The 14,980-nt window shown below is 42.0% G+C and overlaps 1 protein-coding gene across 6 annotated transcripts in view; it reads left to right on the top strand.

The window, feature by feature from the left end:
- Positions 1-14,980, top strand: part of LARGE1 (LARGE xylosyl- and glucuronyltransferase 1) — a 358,507-nt gene that overhangs the window by 264,481 nt on the left and 79,046 nt on the right. For all 6 annotated transcript variants that reach the window (XM_067559399.1, XM_067559395.1, XM_067559397.1 and 3 more), the window contains one exon: positions 7,729-7,833. In XM_067559399.1, coding sequence (XP_067415500.1) covers positions 7,729-7,833 — 105 coding nt within the window. The remainder of the gene's footprint in view (positions 1-7,728; positions 7,834-14,980) is intronic.

Below are 14,980 nucleotides of genomic sequence, written 5' to 3'. Positions count from 1 at the left end.
GCTGCGGTCCTGTTTGTGAGGACATTTTAGGTGACATCCTACTCCCCATAGGCCAGAAGGGATCAGAAGGTGACATCCCAGTGCATCATGCCACAAGTGTCTGGTGATCATCTTTATTCTCACTTTTGGTGGGTGGGCGAGTGCCATAGGGATCATAGGCAGCCTGGCTACAGCTCACACACCCTACAAGGGGCACCTTGCTCTTATGGTGACTGCAGTAGAGGATGGAGGAGCAGTTAAAGCCACTGGGACAAAAAAAATTAAAACATCCACAAGGGGAAATTTAAAAAATATCTTATTATTTCAGTATTGCCTAGAGGCCTCAAGTGAGCTGAGAGACCCGACATACTGGGGGTTGTGTAAATATGCAGTAAGATACAATCCCGGTCCCAAAGAGTTTATCATCTAAAAAGATGAGATGACCAGACTGGGAGATAAGAAGTATTATTAGCCCCATTTTCACTGATGGGGATCTGAGACACGGGGAGATTAAGTGACATGCCCATGATTACACAAGAAAGATGTAGTAGAGCTAGGAATTGAACTTAGCTCTTCTGAGTTCTAGTCCAGCATCTTAACTACAAGACTGTCTTTCCTCTCTGTTAGCCACTAAAAATCCATGAAGTGAAAACAGATTTTAAGACACAGAATTTAAGATTGAGTTGTCAGGCTCAGAAATGTCCATTTTCCGTGGTTAGTTTTCTTTCTAACTACAACTCAGCTTATACGTGGTAAGAAGAACCTTTCATTGTGTGAGCTGTCAGAATGCTGCACTGCGAAAAGTACAATAGATGGGCAGCTGTCTTCTAAAGGAAGAGTCTTCCGTCAGGCAGGCAGAATGCAACCTGGTTCAGGACAATCCAGCTCTTAATTCTGCCCGCTTGATAAATTTTCTCTGTGGTCATGCCAGAATCACAGCCTTGTTTTCTGTTGTCTGGCTGTTAGAGATGATGTATGAATAAGTAAAGAAGATAGCTTCATTTTCATAAGCTAACTTGTGCCTGGAGTAACAAAGAGTGAAAGGAGTACACTTAATCATAACTGCAGGGCCAGAGCAGAAAACAATGACAAAGCTTTTGCTGTTAGTCACGGTGTTTTATTGTAATAACTCTTAAGAAGGAGAGACAGATAGCACAGAATACTGAGCAAATCAAATGCATCATGGTAGCCACTGTTTTCTCATCCGAAAGAATAACTCTATTTGTTTGCCTTTTAAAAAGAACTCCTTGCTTGGTGGCATAGCAGATTAGTGCACTAGTCTTTCACCTCAGAAGATCAAATGCCAACATGGTCAGAAGTGAAATGAGTCTGGTGAAGTGCCTGGTAGAGGTGTGCCCACATCACAAAAGTACACCAGCATTTGGCACTGCAGTCTCTGCTCTGGAGAAACCCAAGGCTTTGCTAATTGGGGCTACTGGAGGTTCTGATTAAAGAGCGTTGGCAGAACTGTGTATATGTGATGGGGAGCACTGATCTAGCAGAAGTGATGCAGATCAGGATTGAGATATAGTAATAGAGCTGTGGGAGGAGGTAGTTTTTCACAGCATCTGCCCATGCTATGCATTGCTCTAGCCAACATATTTATAAGTGCTCAATTCTGTTTAAAAAGTAACTAGCTACATAAATTGTGTTAAAGGCTAGTGAGAAGGCAGATTAGACAGAGCTGATCAAAACATTTTTGATGCAACAGAAAATTCAGTTTTGTTGAAATCTACATATTTTGCAGGAGTATGTTGATTTTTTACGAAATTTTTGGTGGAAAATTTTCAAAATGATTCAAAAATGAAATGGAGTATTTCATTTTGAATTTGGTTCCAAATTTATCATTTCCTTTTGTTTTGACTTTTAAGTTTTTAACTTAACTTTACATTTTAATATTGTATTCTGTGTATTTAATATTCTGAAGTTTCAAGATTATTGAAACAAAATAGCTCGATGTTAACAAAATGAAACATTTCTATAGGTCATTTTGATGTTTCCAAATCAAAATATTTAAGAATTTCTGGCCTGCAAAATATTTTGAGATTTTGACTTTTTGTCCCAATTTAGGATGAAAACAAATTTTGAAATCATAGAATCATAGAATATTAGAGTTGGAAGGGAACTCAGGAGGTCATCTAGTCCAACCCCCTGCTCAAAGCAGGACTAACCTCAGCTATATCATCCCAGCCAGGGCTTTGTCAAGCTTCAGCTTAAAAACCTTTAAGGATGGAGATTCCACCACCTCCCTAGGTAACCCATTCCAGTGCTTCACCACCCTCCTAGTGAAAAACTTTTCCTAATGTCCAACCTAGACCTCCCGCCCTGCAACTTGAGACCATTGCTCCTTGTTCTGTCATCTGCCACCACCGAGAACAGCCTGGCCCCATCCTTCCTGGAACCCCCTTTCAGGTAGTTAAAGGCTGCTATCAAATCCCCCCTCATTCTTCTCTTTTGCAGACTAAACAAGCCCAGTTCCCTCAGCCTCTCCTCATAAGTCCTGTGCTCCAGCCCCCTAATCATTTTGGTTGCCCTCCGCTGGACTCTCTCCAACTTGTCCACATCCTTTTTGTAGTGGGGGGCCCAAAACTGGACACAATATTCTAAATGTGGCCTCACCAATGCCGAATAGAGGGGAATAATCTCTTCTCGTGACCTGCTGGTAATGCCCCTCCTAATGCAGCTCAATATACCATTAGCCTTCTTGACAACCAGGGCACACTGCTGACTCATATCCAGCTTTTTATCCACTGTTACCCCCAGGTCCTTTTCTGCAGAGCTGCTGCCTAGCTCGTCGGTCCCCAGTCTATAGCTGTGCATGGGATTCTTCCTTCCTAAGTGGAGGACTCTGCACTTTTCTTTGTTGAACCTCATTAGATTTCTTTTGGCCCAATCCTCCAGTTTGTTTAGGTCACTCTGTATCCTATTCCTACCTTCCAGGGTATCTACCACTCCCCCCAGCTTAATGTCGTCCGCAAACTTGCTGAGGGTGCAATCTATCCCATCCTCCAGATCATTAATAAAGATGTTGAACAAAACCAGCCCCAGGACCGACCCCTGGGGAACTCCGCTTGTGACTGGTTGCCAGCTAGACATGGAGCCATTGATCACTACTCGTTGAGCCCTATGCTCTAGCCAGTTCTCTATCCATTTTATAGTCCATTCATCCAAGCCATACTTCTTTAACTTGCTGATAAGAATACTGTGAGAGACAGTATCAAAAGCTTTGCTAAAGTCAAGGTATATCACATCCACCGCCTTCCCTACATCCACAGAGCCAGTCACCTCATCATAGAAAGCAATCAGGTTGGTCAGGCATGACTTTCCCTTGGTGAATCCGTGTTGACTGTTCCTGATCACCTTCCCGTCTTCCAAGTGCCTTAAAATGGATTTCTTAAGGACCTGCTCCATGATTTTTCCAGGGATTGAGGTGAGGCTGACCATATATGCTGATTTCTACTTAATGTCCTGTCAAACCCCCTGGGTGCTGCTGAGGATGGAATTTGAACCGGTATTGTTAAGAAAAGGAAGTAACTGGTGGAGGAAAGGATACAAATAAAAGGATACAACCAAAGATTATTTTATTTTAGGTGGCAACCCAAGCATGAAATATTTAGGGATACTCATCCCCAATTAGATGGAAAGTCTGGTCAAAATTAATCTAGAGCCCATTTTAGCCCAGGTAGTGAGAGAGTTAGGCAGATTGAGAATCTTTCCCCTTAGGCTTTGGGGCAAAATTAATGTTAACAAAATGAATGTGTTTCCCTGAATGCTGTATATTTTGAGATGTCTCCCAGTTACTATTCCTCAGTTGTATTTTAGGAAAATTAAAGGAATTTTAAAATATTTCTTTGGGGAGTGGGTGTGAAGCCAAGACTGGCTTTGTGTAGATTGCAGCTCCCAGTTACATCTGGGTTTCCATTTCCCCAACTTGCAGCGTTATCATTGAGTCCTTATCCTTAGCCAGACAGCCCTGTGTCTCCAGAACATAATGAAGCAGATCCTTTCCTGGCTGCTGGTGGAATGAGAGTTGATCCATACCCTCCACTGGCAGGAATACTGGTTTCAGCCTATCACTTTGTCGATTGTAAAATATCCCCTGCAGTATTGGCTGCCAGACAAACAAGGGCCAGTTTTGCTGGCAGATTTAAATTCCATTCCATCCACTCTCTCACGCTGATGCTGTACTTTAGGGCAGCCTGTTTTTGAAAATGGATGAGAAATGATTAACGTGGAGAAAGCAGATGAATAAGGGAATAATTTAGGTCTCTCAGTTGATCTCCAGGAATCAGTTTCTGCTATTCCAAACATTCCAGTGATAGTACAACCTACCTAGTCCTAGTGCATGGCGTTACCTGCAGCTGTATCATGTCTTGGAGGGCATAGTTGATCCTGATGGGCTAAGAGCCACCAGAGACTCCAGAATTGCTATTCAATGGGAGAGGGCTCCATGAGTGTGTCCAGCCAGCTGTAGCCTGTTATGATTTCCTGACCTCAAAGACCCTCCCTAATATAGATTGCCTGCACCAAGCCTGAGACAAAGATTTGTGTATATCCTTGAACCTTAGCCAATGGGGAAGTACCTTACAAAACATTAAACATTCTACTATTGATCTACGAGTAAGGCTGATCCAGCAGAAAATTATATTTTGTTCATACTGGTCCCCACATAGGATACGCTGCATGGGCCCTTCCAAAACAGACTGCTCCTGGAGATGTTGGTCTCCTAGAGCCACACTCGCTCATGTGTTGGGGTTGTCCCAGGATACAGTCCTTTTGGCTAGAAATAGGCAGGAGGATTAATTTGATAATGGATACTGCCTTAAAAATTACTTCCCAGAACCGTGTTTTGTATATCCTCTCAGCTTGGGAGCCCTCCAACTCACTGAAAGCATGGTTCTCTAAAGCAGTGCTTATTGCAAAATGTCTCATCTTGCTTCGGTAGAAGAGCAGAACTGCCTCCAGGGATAGATGTTTGGCACAGCAACTTGGCTTATCTGGCATTTAAAGAGCAGGTAACGTTTAGGGGAAGAGGAATGTCACATATAGGAAAAGATTTTGTCTAACTTTTTAGAAATTTTTTTATTAATTCCTAGCATATGGAAACCAACATGTCGCTCCCATTCATTTATTTTATTGTTCTTTTAGTCTTTTTTCATGTACTCCCCTTATTTTGAACAGAGGAGAGGGTAGGATGGGGGAATAAATAAATAAATAAAAGGTTACAACCAAAGATTATTTTCTAATCCTTCCTCTCTCTTTTTGTCTGGGGAAAAACTAGCTGAGGGATGAGAGTATCCTTCAAAATGGAGAGTTGGATTAGTAGGTGGGAGAGCAAATCCATTAAGCAGCAACAAGGTTTGTGCATGACCTGTTATGAATCAGTTTGATGTCTGAACCCTGGGACTTGTGATTGGTAATGCATAGGGATAAAATAATGAAAGCAGACTGATGTTCCATGGAGAGGAATTTAAATATCTGTTTCTTGCAAATGGGATCCTAGCATTTTTTTTATGAGAGAAATACAATCCTGAGCAGCACCTGCTGACTGCTGAGTTGTGAAATGCACTGTTAGAATATAGGCAGGGTCATTCTGTTTTTACCACCTGTGACATTCAGTTCCCATAGGGCTGTTTTAAATTTTCTTCTCTGGTTTTCTCATCCTTTGCTACGTGTGATTGTTTTCTCTTTTGATTTACTCTACTCTGTCTCTAATGGAGTGGTGTTTATAAGGAACAGTCAGCCTTCCAGCCCTAAATCAGCAGGTGTTAGCCCTGTAGTCCTCCTGATGGATGCTTTTTTTTTTTTTTTGAAAGGAGACAGTGTTTGTCTTCTTTTCAGTGGACCTCTAAACCACACACATCTGCTTTTTGATTTCCTCTTCTGTCTTGCCATGCCCTCCTCACACATCTATTATTGTTAGTTTTCAGTAGCATCCTTGATGTACCAGCTTTGAAAAAGCAATGGTCCTTGCCCCGAATTGCTCACATTCTAAAAAGACTAACAGACAAGAATGGAAAAAGAAAGGCCGCATAAGTAGATTGGTAAAGGTGATGATGAGCCATGTCATGATTAATACAATGTTTCCATAATATACATGTTTGTTTTGTTATATTTATTATTCCAAACCACCCCTTATAAGATGGTTTGGAACAAAGATATAGAGGAGCAGAGGAGAGTTATCAATGTGTTCTAAATTATCAGGCCAGAAGGGACCACTGTGATCACCTAGTCTGACCGGGCTTCTTCCCATGTATTTATGAATTTGAATGAATCACACCCCTCCCTATTTCTTCCCTGAAAACACAGTCTTCATATGGCTCTAGCACCTTTTGGTGACACTGATTTGGTTCTATACTGGCTGTGTCGTGTTTTACCAACCTCTGGGTAGTAGCATATTATAACTGGGAACATGGCAGTTTTGCTACGGTGGTTAGGATTTGAGGTTTGAAATCATGTTGTCACCTTTCAGAGCATGGTGTTTATATATTATCTAGAAAGGTGGTAATAGTTTCCAGTTTCAGTCATTCAGCCGTTGTCAGCCACCGTTTCCCTGAAGGGGACTACTCATTGAAGGTATGTCTACGTTGCAGCTGGGAGGTCTGATTCCCAGGGTGGGTAGACAGACTTGCACTATCTTGAGCAAGTTCACTAAAAATAACAGTCCAGATACTGTGGCACGGTGGCAGCTCAAGCTAGCCACCCGAGTCCAAACCCAAGGGGTCAGGCAGGCTTGGGGTCAGATGGCTAGCCCAAGCCACCACTGGTGCCATAATGTCCACACTGGTATTTGTTAGCTGAGGTAGTAGTAAAAGTTGCATCTTCCAGCTGTAGTGTAGACATACCCTGAAACATTGTCAACCTTTTTCTTTTCCTGGTTACAAATTAAATTTCCCCCTCCCTCCAAAAGGACCATTACAGTCACTTTTTCTTACTCCCATTTTATACAGCATTTTTTAGGGCACATTAATTGGTCCATGTAGCCTCTGCTAGTGTGCACTACAAGTTCCCTAGTCCACTTTCACATAGCACTGTTTCAAATGGCATTATGTTAAAGTGCACTAGGGAACTATAAGTGCACACCAGCAGGATCTGTACAGACCAGTTAATGTGCAGCATGTTAGTGCACTTCAGAAATCACATCCCCGTAATGTGCATTACCGCATTGTGTAGACAAGGCCTGAGTTAAATTGGTGTACCTTTCTCTTTTAGCTAAAACCTTAGAATCCGTCATTTGCTAAAGCAAAAGGAATTTCCTCTGTTGCTGTCCCAGAGAAAAATGTTAAAAGGGAAAAAAGGCAAGGCGAAATAATTTTCTATATCAGACCCATTTTCCAATTAAATTATTATCATTAAAGTATAAACAGACCATCATATTAGAGTATCCTGGTACTAACCCTGTCTTCTCATCGGGAGGATTCTCCAGCATGGGATGCCAAAATCTGGCAGCATTCAGATTTGCCTTGATGAGGTATATTTTTGTCAGCGTGATACAGATTCCCATAGTGTTTAAATACTCAGACTAGCCAGGGGAGAAAAAAGAGAAATGAACTATGATAAACTTGCACTGCCAGGCTGTTTCTGTTTTTAGCTAGGGTATTGCCCATCTTCCTAACATGTGAAATGAAGGCAGCACCAGAACTGTTGTGCTCTATTTTCACTGCCTGTCCCACTACAGGTTTTATATTTGATTCTCAGAGACTGACTGTCTTTTGTCTAAAGGTCTCTTTGCATTTTGCTTGTTTTCAGGCCAGCAGGTTCTTGGCTTGGTGGAGAACCAGAGTGACTGGTACCTGGGCAACCTTTGGAAGAATCACCGTCCCTGGCCAGCTCTTGGGAGAGGTTACAACACGGGTAGGTTCTAAGATGTTTCTGTGAGTTATTGTTATTTTTTATTTTGTGTTCCCACAGCCCTTAGGAGCCCTAGTCATGAACCATTACCCCAGTTGTGCTAAGTGCTGTACAAACAGAGGACAAAAAGACAGTCCCTGCTCCACAGAGCTTACAATCTAAGTATAAGATAAGAGACAACAGATGGATACAGACAGACCAACGAGGGGCTGGAGTTAGCATATAATTTGTCTTGAATGTAGGAGGTGTCAGATACAGCCATTCACACTTTCCTTCCCATCATGCTGCAAGAATTTGCAGTTGCGAGTACTGAAAATGATGCATTGTGTAGCTGCAGTTAAGGTATTGCCCTATATGTTACACTGGGGAACATGTTATTGTTACAACTGCAGCTGCGTTTGCCGCTCCTGGGGAGGTTGCATGACTTATTTTGGGAGAGGTGGAGCTCTTGAACGGGCCGACACCCCTCATTCCATCTCCACTACACACAGCACTCTTTAGGATGTGCTCCAGAAGCATGTTTGGGTCTAGCAACGGGAGAGGAATAGGAGCAAAGGCTCATTTTCAGTCACTGGCAGTAAATGGCACCACAAAATTTCATAGTGAGCAAAATGTAATTCCTCTAGGACAGCAATAGGCTCATAATTGTCCTAGTAAAATGCAAACTTCTGGTCGTCAATTTCTGCTTGCTAGGAGGGGAAAAAATGCACTATATCACAGAGTTTATTGTAACAGGAAAGACAAGCTTTCCCACTGATTTGTGTTTGAAATGAGAGAAAACATACCAGGTGTATAAAGAACATACACATGCATCTAAATCACTTCTATCTTAGACTTTATATGCTATGTAGTAAATTATGTTCCTTCTGCATTTGTAATAACAGTTGGTGAAGGCTCCATTTAAAAAAAGATGTGTCCATTTAAATAACCCTACGTCACTAAATAATTCTTCATTGTAAGAGGGTTTTTACTTCACAGAAATACAGTGGGCTGTATTAAATGGCCTATTAAAAAGGAGGTTCCATAGGGTTGCCTTATCCTGAAGTAGTTCAGTCATTCACATCTTACACTGCTGCGTATAGTCCGCTGGAAATCATGACCGTTTTGTGGAACTTCAGCCTCTGCAAAACATCTCCCTCATTTCTACAGGTATTCTAATGAGATTGTGCTTCTAAACTATACAAGATCTAACAGACGTTTGGGTAAGGCTTCATCTACACTGTGAGCGAGGGGCGTGATATCCAGCTCACATACACATAAACATAGAGGTAGCACAAGTATCAGGAGCAGCATAGCTCTGGTAGTACAGGCAGCAGCAACAGTGGTAGCCATGCCAAGTGTAAACCTGCCCGAACTCTATAGAGATGTAGTCGGCATGGCTTAGTCATGCCGCAGCTGCCCATACTATCATGCCTATGCTACTCTCTACTCTTGTTAGTTCAGAGGAGCTAGCGCAAGTATGTGAACATGAGCTGAGGTTCACACTCCTAGCTCGTAGTGTAGACATAGCCTAAGGATGTCAGATTTTTAGTGGATGTCATTGTTGTCAGTTGTTGGCTGCATGTGTGTTCTCCCAGTGCATACGCTGTCCCAGCTCTGTGCAGGTAACCGAGACACCACTCCACAATCCAATTATTGAATAAGACCACATATCCTTTCAGCAACAAAGGTACCAGGCCAGGTTTATTGTCAAACGAGCACAGCAGAAAGCACCCTATACATGCTACAAGTACACGTAATATTGTGTGCCCCTGACAATGGACCAGCTCAGTAAACAGTGAGACTTTCCGTTCCTCACTCGGCCAGACAAAGATGCTTCCTTTGAGACCCTCTTTTATACATTGATACAAACAAATTGCATATTGCCCCTCTGATGTGTGTAGTTGCCACCCCCAGATGTGGCAAGTGTGATAAGGTGTGGCTACGTGGCTATGAGAGAGTCACTGAAGGCAGATATGTAAGCCTCAAATTGGTCAGAGCCCTGTTCCCAGCCAGCTGGGAAGGGGTAACCTTACGTTAATGAGACCACCTGGGGCTAATTAAGGACCTGCCTAAGACCTATTAAAAGCTCTTGCTCCAATCAGAGGGCTGAGAGAGTTTGGAGCTGTGAGACCAAGGAGCCAGGAGATGAAGGAAGCAGAGGGAAAAACCAGAAGCAGGAGTGGACTAGGGGACAGAACGATGGTAGGGGAAAGTTGCCACTACCAGGAGGGTGACTACTAGAGTCTGGGGAGGACAACGTGGGGAAGCAGCCAAGGGAAAAAACTGTAGCAGTTTAGGCAAGCCAGCAGTGGGAGGCTGCTGCCATCAGGGTCCCTGAGCTGGTGTTCGAAGTAGAGGATGGGCTTGGACACCCCCCACTGGCTGCAGCTGGGACGGCCAAAGCTCTCCCCAGAGAAGGGGTGAAGACCCCACGAGCCCCAGCTGGGGCTATAGGCTACAGTGAGGGCTGACTGCCGAGGGAAGTGCCGGACCCAGGGGCGCCGGGCAGATGCCCCATCAAGTGCCACACCACACAAGGTACCACCCTTTGATGTGTTAAGATCCACCCATTACCTTGTACTGGATGGTTTGGTCAAAACATCTCTATTCATCATATTAACAAGACATTTCTATCCATTATAGTGTCATTTGGAGAGGTCAATAAGCCCGCGTTATCTCTGGGATATTAGGATGTCCTCCTACCTTTCAGGAATGTGCGTATGCCTAGCACTTCTTTGGAATCTGTGTTTGTTATGCTGGCTCCGTTCTTGCCAGTTACTGTGAGCCCGCCTGCATTCACAGCAAGACTTCTGCTAACTTTGCTTTATAACAGACTTGACCATTACTTTAGCTCAGGCCTCATACCTGGCCTGCTATACTAGGCCTCAGGCTCTTACTTTCTACTACAGTCACTTACTAAATTGTAGAAAGGGAGTTTCTGGCTCTGAAGTCCCCCCAAGTTGAAGAGTGAACACTAGGACTAAAACCCATTCTAAATTACCTGACAGAGTACCGATTTTCATAGGTGTGTCCCACAGATGATAAAAAATGTCGTTTTCAATGCTATATCCCCATGAAATCCTTTTTGTTCTACTGAAAAGTGATCACTATTTATAAAGCCATCCTCTTTCCCCTCATTTTTGTATGTATTTTCCATTCTGCAGTTTTAAGGCATGAGTGGACATAAAGGTCCTTGATCATCGCTAAAGCCTCATCTACACTAGCATTTATGTCAGCAAAAGTTTCATCACTCAGGGGTGTGAAAAAACACACCTGTGCGCGACATAAGTTTTGTCAACATAAATGCTTGTGTGCACAGCGCTATGTCGGTGGGAGACGCTCTCCTGCCAATATAGCTACTGCCACTCGTTGAGCTGGTTTTATTAAGTAGACGGGAGCTCTCTCGCCCTTTGGCAGAATGCAGCTACAGGAGCGCTCTTACAGAGGCACAGCTGTATCGGTACAGCTGTGCCGCTGTAAGCTTTTAAGTGTAGACATGGCCTTAGTTACTTCAGTTTGACATTGGCTGAACTCCATTCATTTCACCACCATAAAACTAGAGTAGCATAGCAAATGTTTCACACCCAGGATCTTAAAAGTGATTTGATCAGCTCCTGTTACTCGGAAGTCTTTGTAACTTTATTCTAACATGGCACAAGGCACTGATCCAAATAGATAATAAAAATACCAAACAAGCTATAGTACTTTACTGAATTCTGTCTTGGTTGACGCTAAAATAATTGAATGTCTATAGTCTTTTCTGTACATTACATATGGTAATTCTTGACAGAACTATATATATAACTCGTTACCTGTCCATGCATAATCCTTCCCATATATCTTAGTCTGCTCAGAGACCTGTTTTTCAGTAATTCTTGACAGATCCATTAAAATTCAGTCTTTTACAGCTCATAAGAGTGTAAAAAAAGAAGAGAAAACCAAAAGGTGGAGAGTGAAAGGAAGATTACATAGGACTTTACAATAAATGGAGAGACATTTTTCAAGTACATGGAACGAGGTCATTAAGTGAGACAGTGCAACCTCTGAGATAGCAAAGGATGGATTATTGACAGAATCAGCATAAGTTGCTGTAAAAACCCTAAATTAAATTACATTGTTTGCCTCAATATTCCTAAAGGAGAACCGAGACGTGAATCTCCTGAGATGAAGAAGAAACACTGAAGGAAATCAGGGCCTTATCTGATATGTGATCAGCACATTAAAACAGCTGATCCATAACACAATTCTGGTGCCAGCGGGGGATCCAGAATTCTGAACAAAGTGACCAAACAGAGGTGAGAACTATTAGCAAAATGCTGTACTGAAAAACAATGGGCAGGGAAAGGTAAGGGGAGGACCCAACTCTTTGAATAATTAGCAGAGTGCTGAAGGAGAGTAGGAAAAGAGAAAATCCTAAAGTGTTAAGGTAAACTAAGTAAATAAACTAGGTAAATAAAGGTATTAAATATAAGACAGAGAGAATTATTCTAACCCCCTTTGTAAGCAGCTAGTGAAGCCATGTTTAAATTAGCGCAACAGTCTATCATTAATATTCTGACTTTAAACTCAGAGCTAGACAGAGCCTTTAAATCAGGGCCTGTGTGAGGAGTGATGTGGGAGGAATTGTGCCTCAGGGCTTGTTGACACAAACATTCAGTTTGTGGCAAGCTGAGGTGTAAATCTACCCCGCACTAGCCTGCTGTACACTAAGGCCATGTCTACACTAGCAAGCTTACAGTAGCACAACTCTACCGATGTAAAATCCATCTCCCATCGACATCATAAATCCATCTCAACAAGTGGCAATAGCTGTGTCAATGGGAGAAGCTCTCCTGCCAACATAGCGCTATGCACACTGCTACTTATGCTGGCGAGACTTATGTTGCTCAAGGGCTGTTTTTTCTAAGGGTCTGTGTGGATCCTGCTGATATATGCTGAGAGTTCCTTAGTGCACCTCTGCTTCAAAGCCAGGTGGAACAAGCACACATCAGCACGTATGGACAGGTAGCATGCAGCAGGCTAATGTAGGGTAGATTTACACCCCAGCATGCCATGGACTAAATGTTCGTGTAGATAAGCCCTCAGAGGCATATTTTTTTCTCTGCTCTCCTCTTGTTCTACTACAGGAGAACTAGGCTCCCTGCATAGTAGCTGTGATAAACTTACTTCAAAATGCACTCCATCATAACCTCATTTTCCATACACATGTCCAGAATACCAGGGTTATGCATTCTGTCACTATACCCAGATCTTGGGCTCTGCTCCTTTTTTAAGAGAGAGATGTTGAAATGTGGAAGCAGTTTGTATTCTCATTTAACAAATTACACACAATTACAAATTTTCTTTAGGTGTCAGACATTATTAAAGCCTTTTTAAAAACATAAGGGTTGTGTACATAAATGCATGGCTAAGTCATACATCAAGATACAATAGAAATGTATTATTGTGCCACTCCTCCGCTCACTAAGTATCAAAAAACACATTAATAAGATATGGTCTTTATTATAACAGTGTTTAACAACAGAAAACAAATCCAAATTATTTCCAGGCCAGGCCAGAGTGCTAGGACCAAGAGTTAGACAGCTGGTCAATAAATCAAGTCAATAATTTCACTATCACTCTCTGAACTGGTATCTCTCTCTTAATGATATCCAACTACACACCAGACTTCCTTAAGATGAACTACTTAAAAAATTATGCAGAGATTTCTAAATCTCAGACCTATACACTGTCACATCCCAGCTGGGGTGGAGTTATGGTTGTAGTGGCTATTTGAATGTGACTCTTTGGCTTGTTGTGGAAGTGCATCCTTAACTCTGAATTTCATGGGCTTCTAATTTAATATGTAAACATATTTGTTATTGTTACTGTTTATTATTTGTATAATGGTACTGCCTAGAGGTCCCCATTACAATAAATAAGCGTGTACATTTACGTGTATGCGTGTGTATATATAAACATATTTTTGTGTGCAGAATTTACTGCAGTGTATTCCACTTAAGTGTGTGTTGCTTAACTTCATAATCTCCTGATATGAATAAGAATGACACCTTTTGGTCTGGCCCAGAGGATTCCATATCAGCTCATGTCATAATTGGTTATTTAGGCTATGATCTTCATAGATTAATAGATTCCAAGGCCAGAACAGATCATTGTGATCATCTAGTCAGACCTCTTGTATAACATAGGCCATAGAACTTCCGCAAAATAATTTATAGAGCATGTCTTTTAGAATATATCCAATCTTGATTTGAAAATTGTCAGTGATGGAGACTCCACCACGACCTTTGGTATATTATTCCAATGGTTAATTACTGCCACTGTTAAAAATGTATGCCATATCTCCAGTCTGAATTTGTCTAGCAACCATTGGATTGTGCTATACCTTTTTCTGCTACAATGAGAGCGCATTATTAAATATTTGTTTCCTGTTTAAGTACTTATACACTGTAATCAAGCCATCCCTTAACCATCTCTTTGTTAAGATAAATAGGTTGAGCTCCTTGAGAATATCGCTGTAAGGCATGTTTTCTAATCCTTTAATCATTCTCATGGCTCTTCTCTGAAACCTCTTCAATTATCAACATCCTTCTTGAATTGTGGACACCAGAACTGGACAAAGAATTGCAGCGGCAGTTGCAAAAGTGACAAATACAGAGGTAAAATAACCTCCCTAGTGTTCCTTGAGATTCCCCTGTTTATCCATCCAATGCTTTCACATAAAAGCTCATTTTCAGCTGATTATGCACCATGACCCCCAAATCTTTCAGAATCATTACTTCCCAGGATAGCGTCCCCTATTGCATAAGTATGGCCTACATTTTTTGTCCCTAGATGTATACGTTTACATTTAGCTATATTGAAAATCATATTTAAGATTCAGATTCTGTCAGGGGTATTTTTAGTAAAAGTCAGGCACAGGTGACAGGCAATAAACAAATATTCACGGAAGCCCGCAACCTGTCCCTGACTTACTAAAAATGGAGAGGAGGGACAGACAGAGAAATGCTGGGGCTTGCCCCAAAAGAAGTCACGGAGGTCCCAGACAGCCACAGAATCCATGACAGAATCGTATTCTGACTCATATTGTTTGCTTGTGCCCAGTTTACCAAGTGAATTAGATCATTCTTTGCTGGTGACCTATCCTTTTTGTTATTTACCACTCTCC

The sequence above is a fragment of the Emydura macquarii genome, unplaced genomic scaffold (assembly GCF_026122565.2).
Source record: "Emydura macquarii macquarii isolate MOO-44397 ecotype Brisbane River unplaced genomic scaffold, CSIRO-AGI_Emac_v2 contig_2205, whole genome shotgun sequence".
Lineage (NCBI taxonomy): Eukaryota > Metazoa > Chordata > Testudines > Chelidae > Emydura > Emydura macquarii.
Note: the sequence above shows the minus strand (reverse complement) of the source record. Positions and strands in the feature narration are given on the sequence as shown.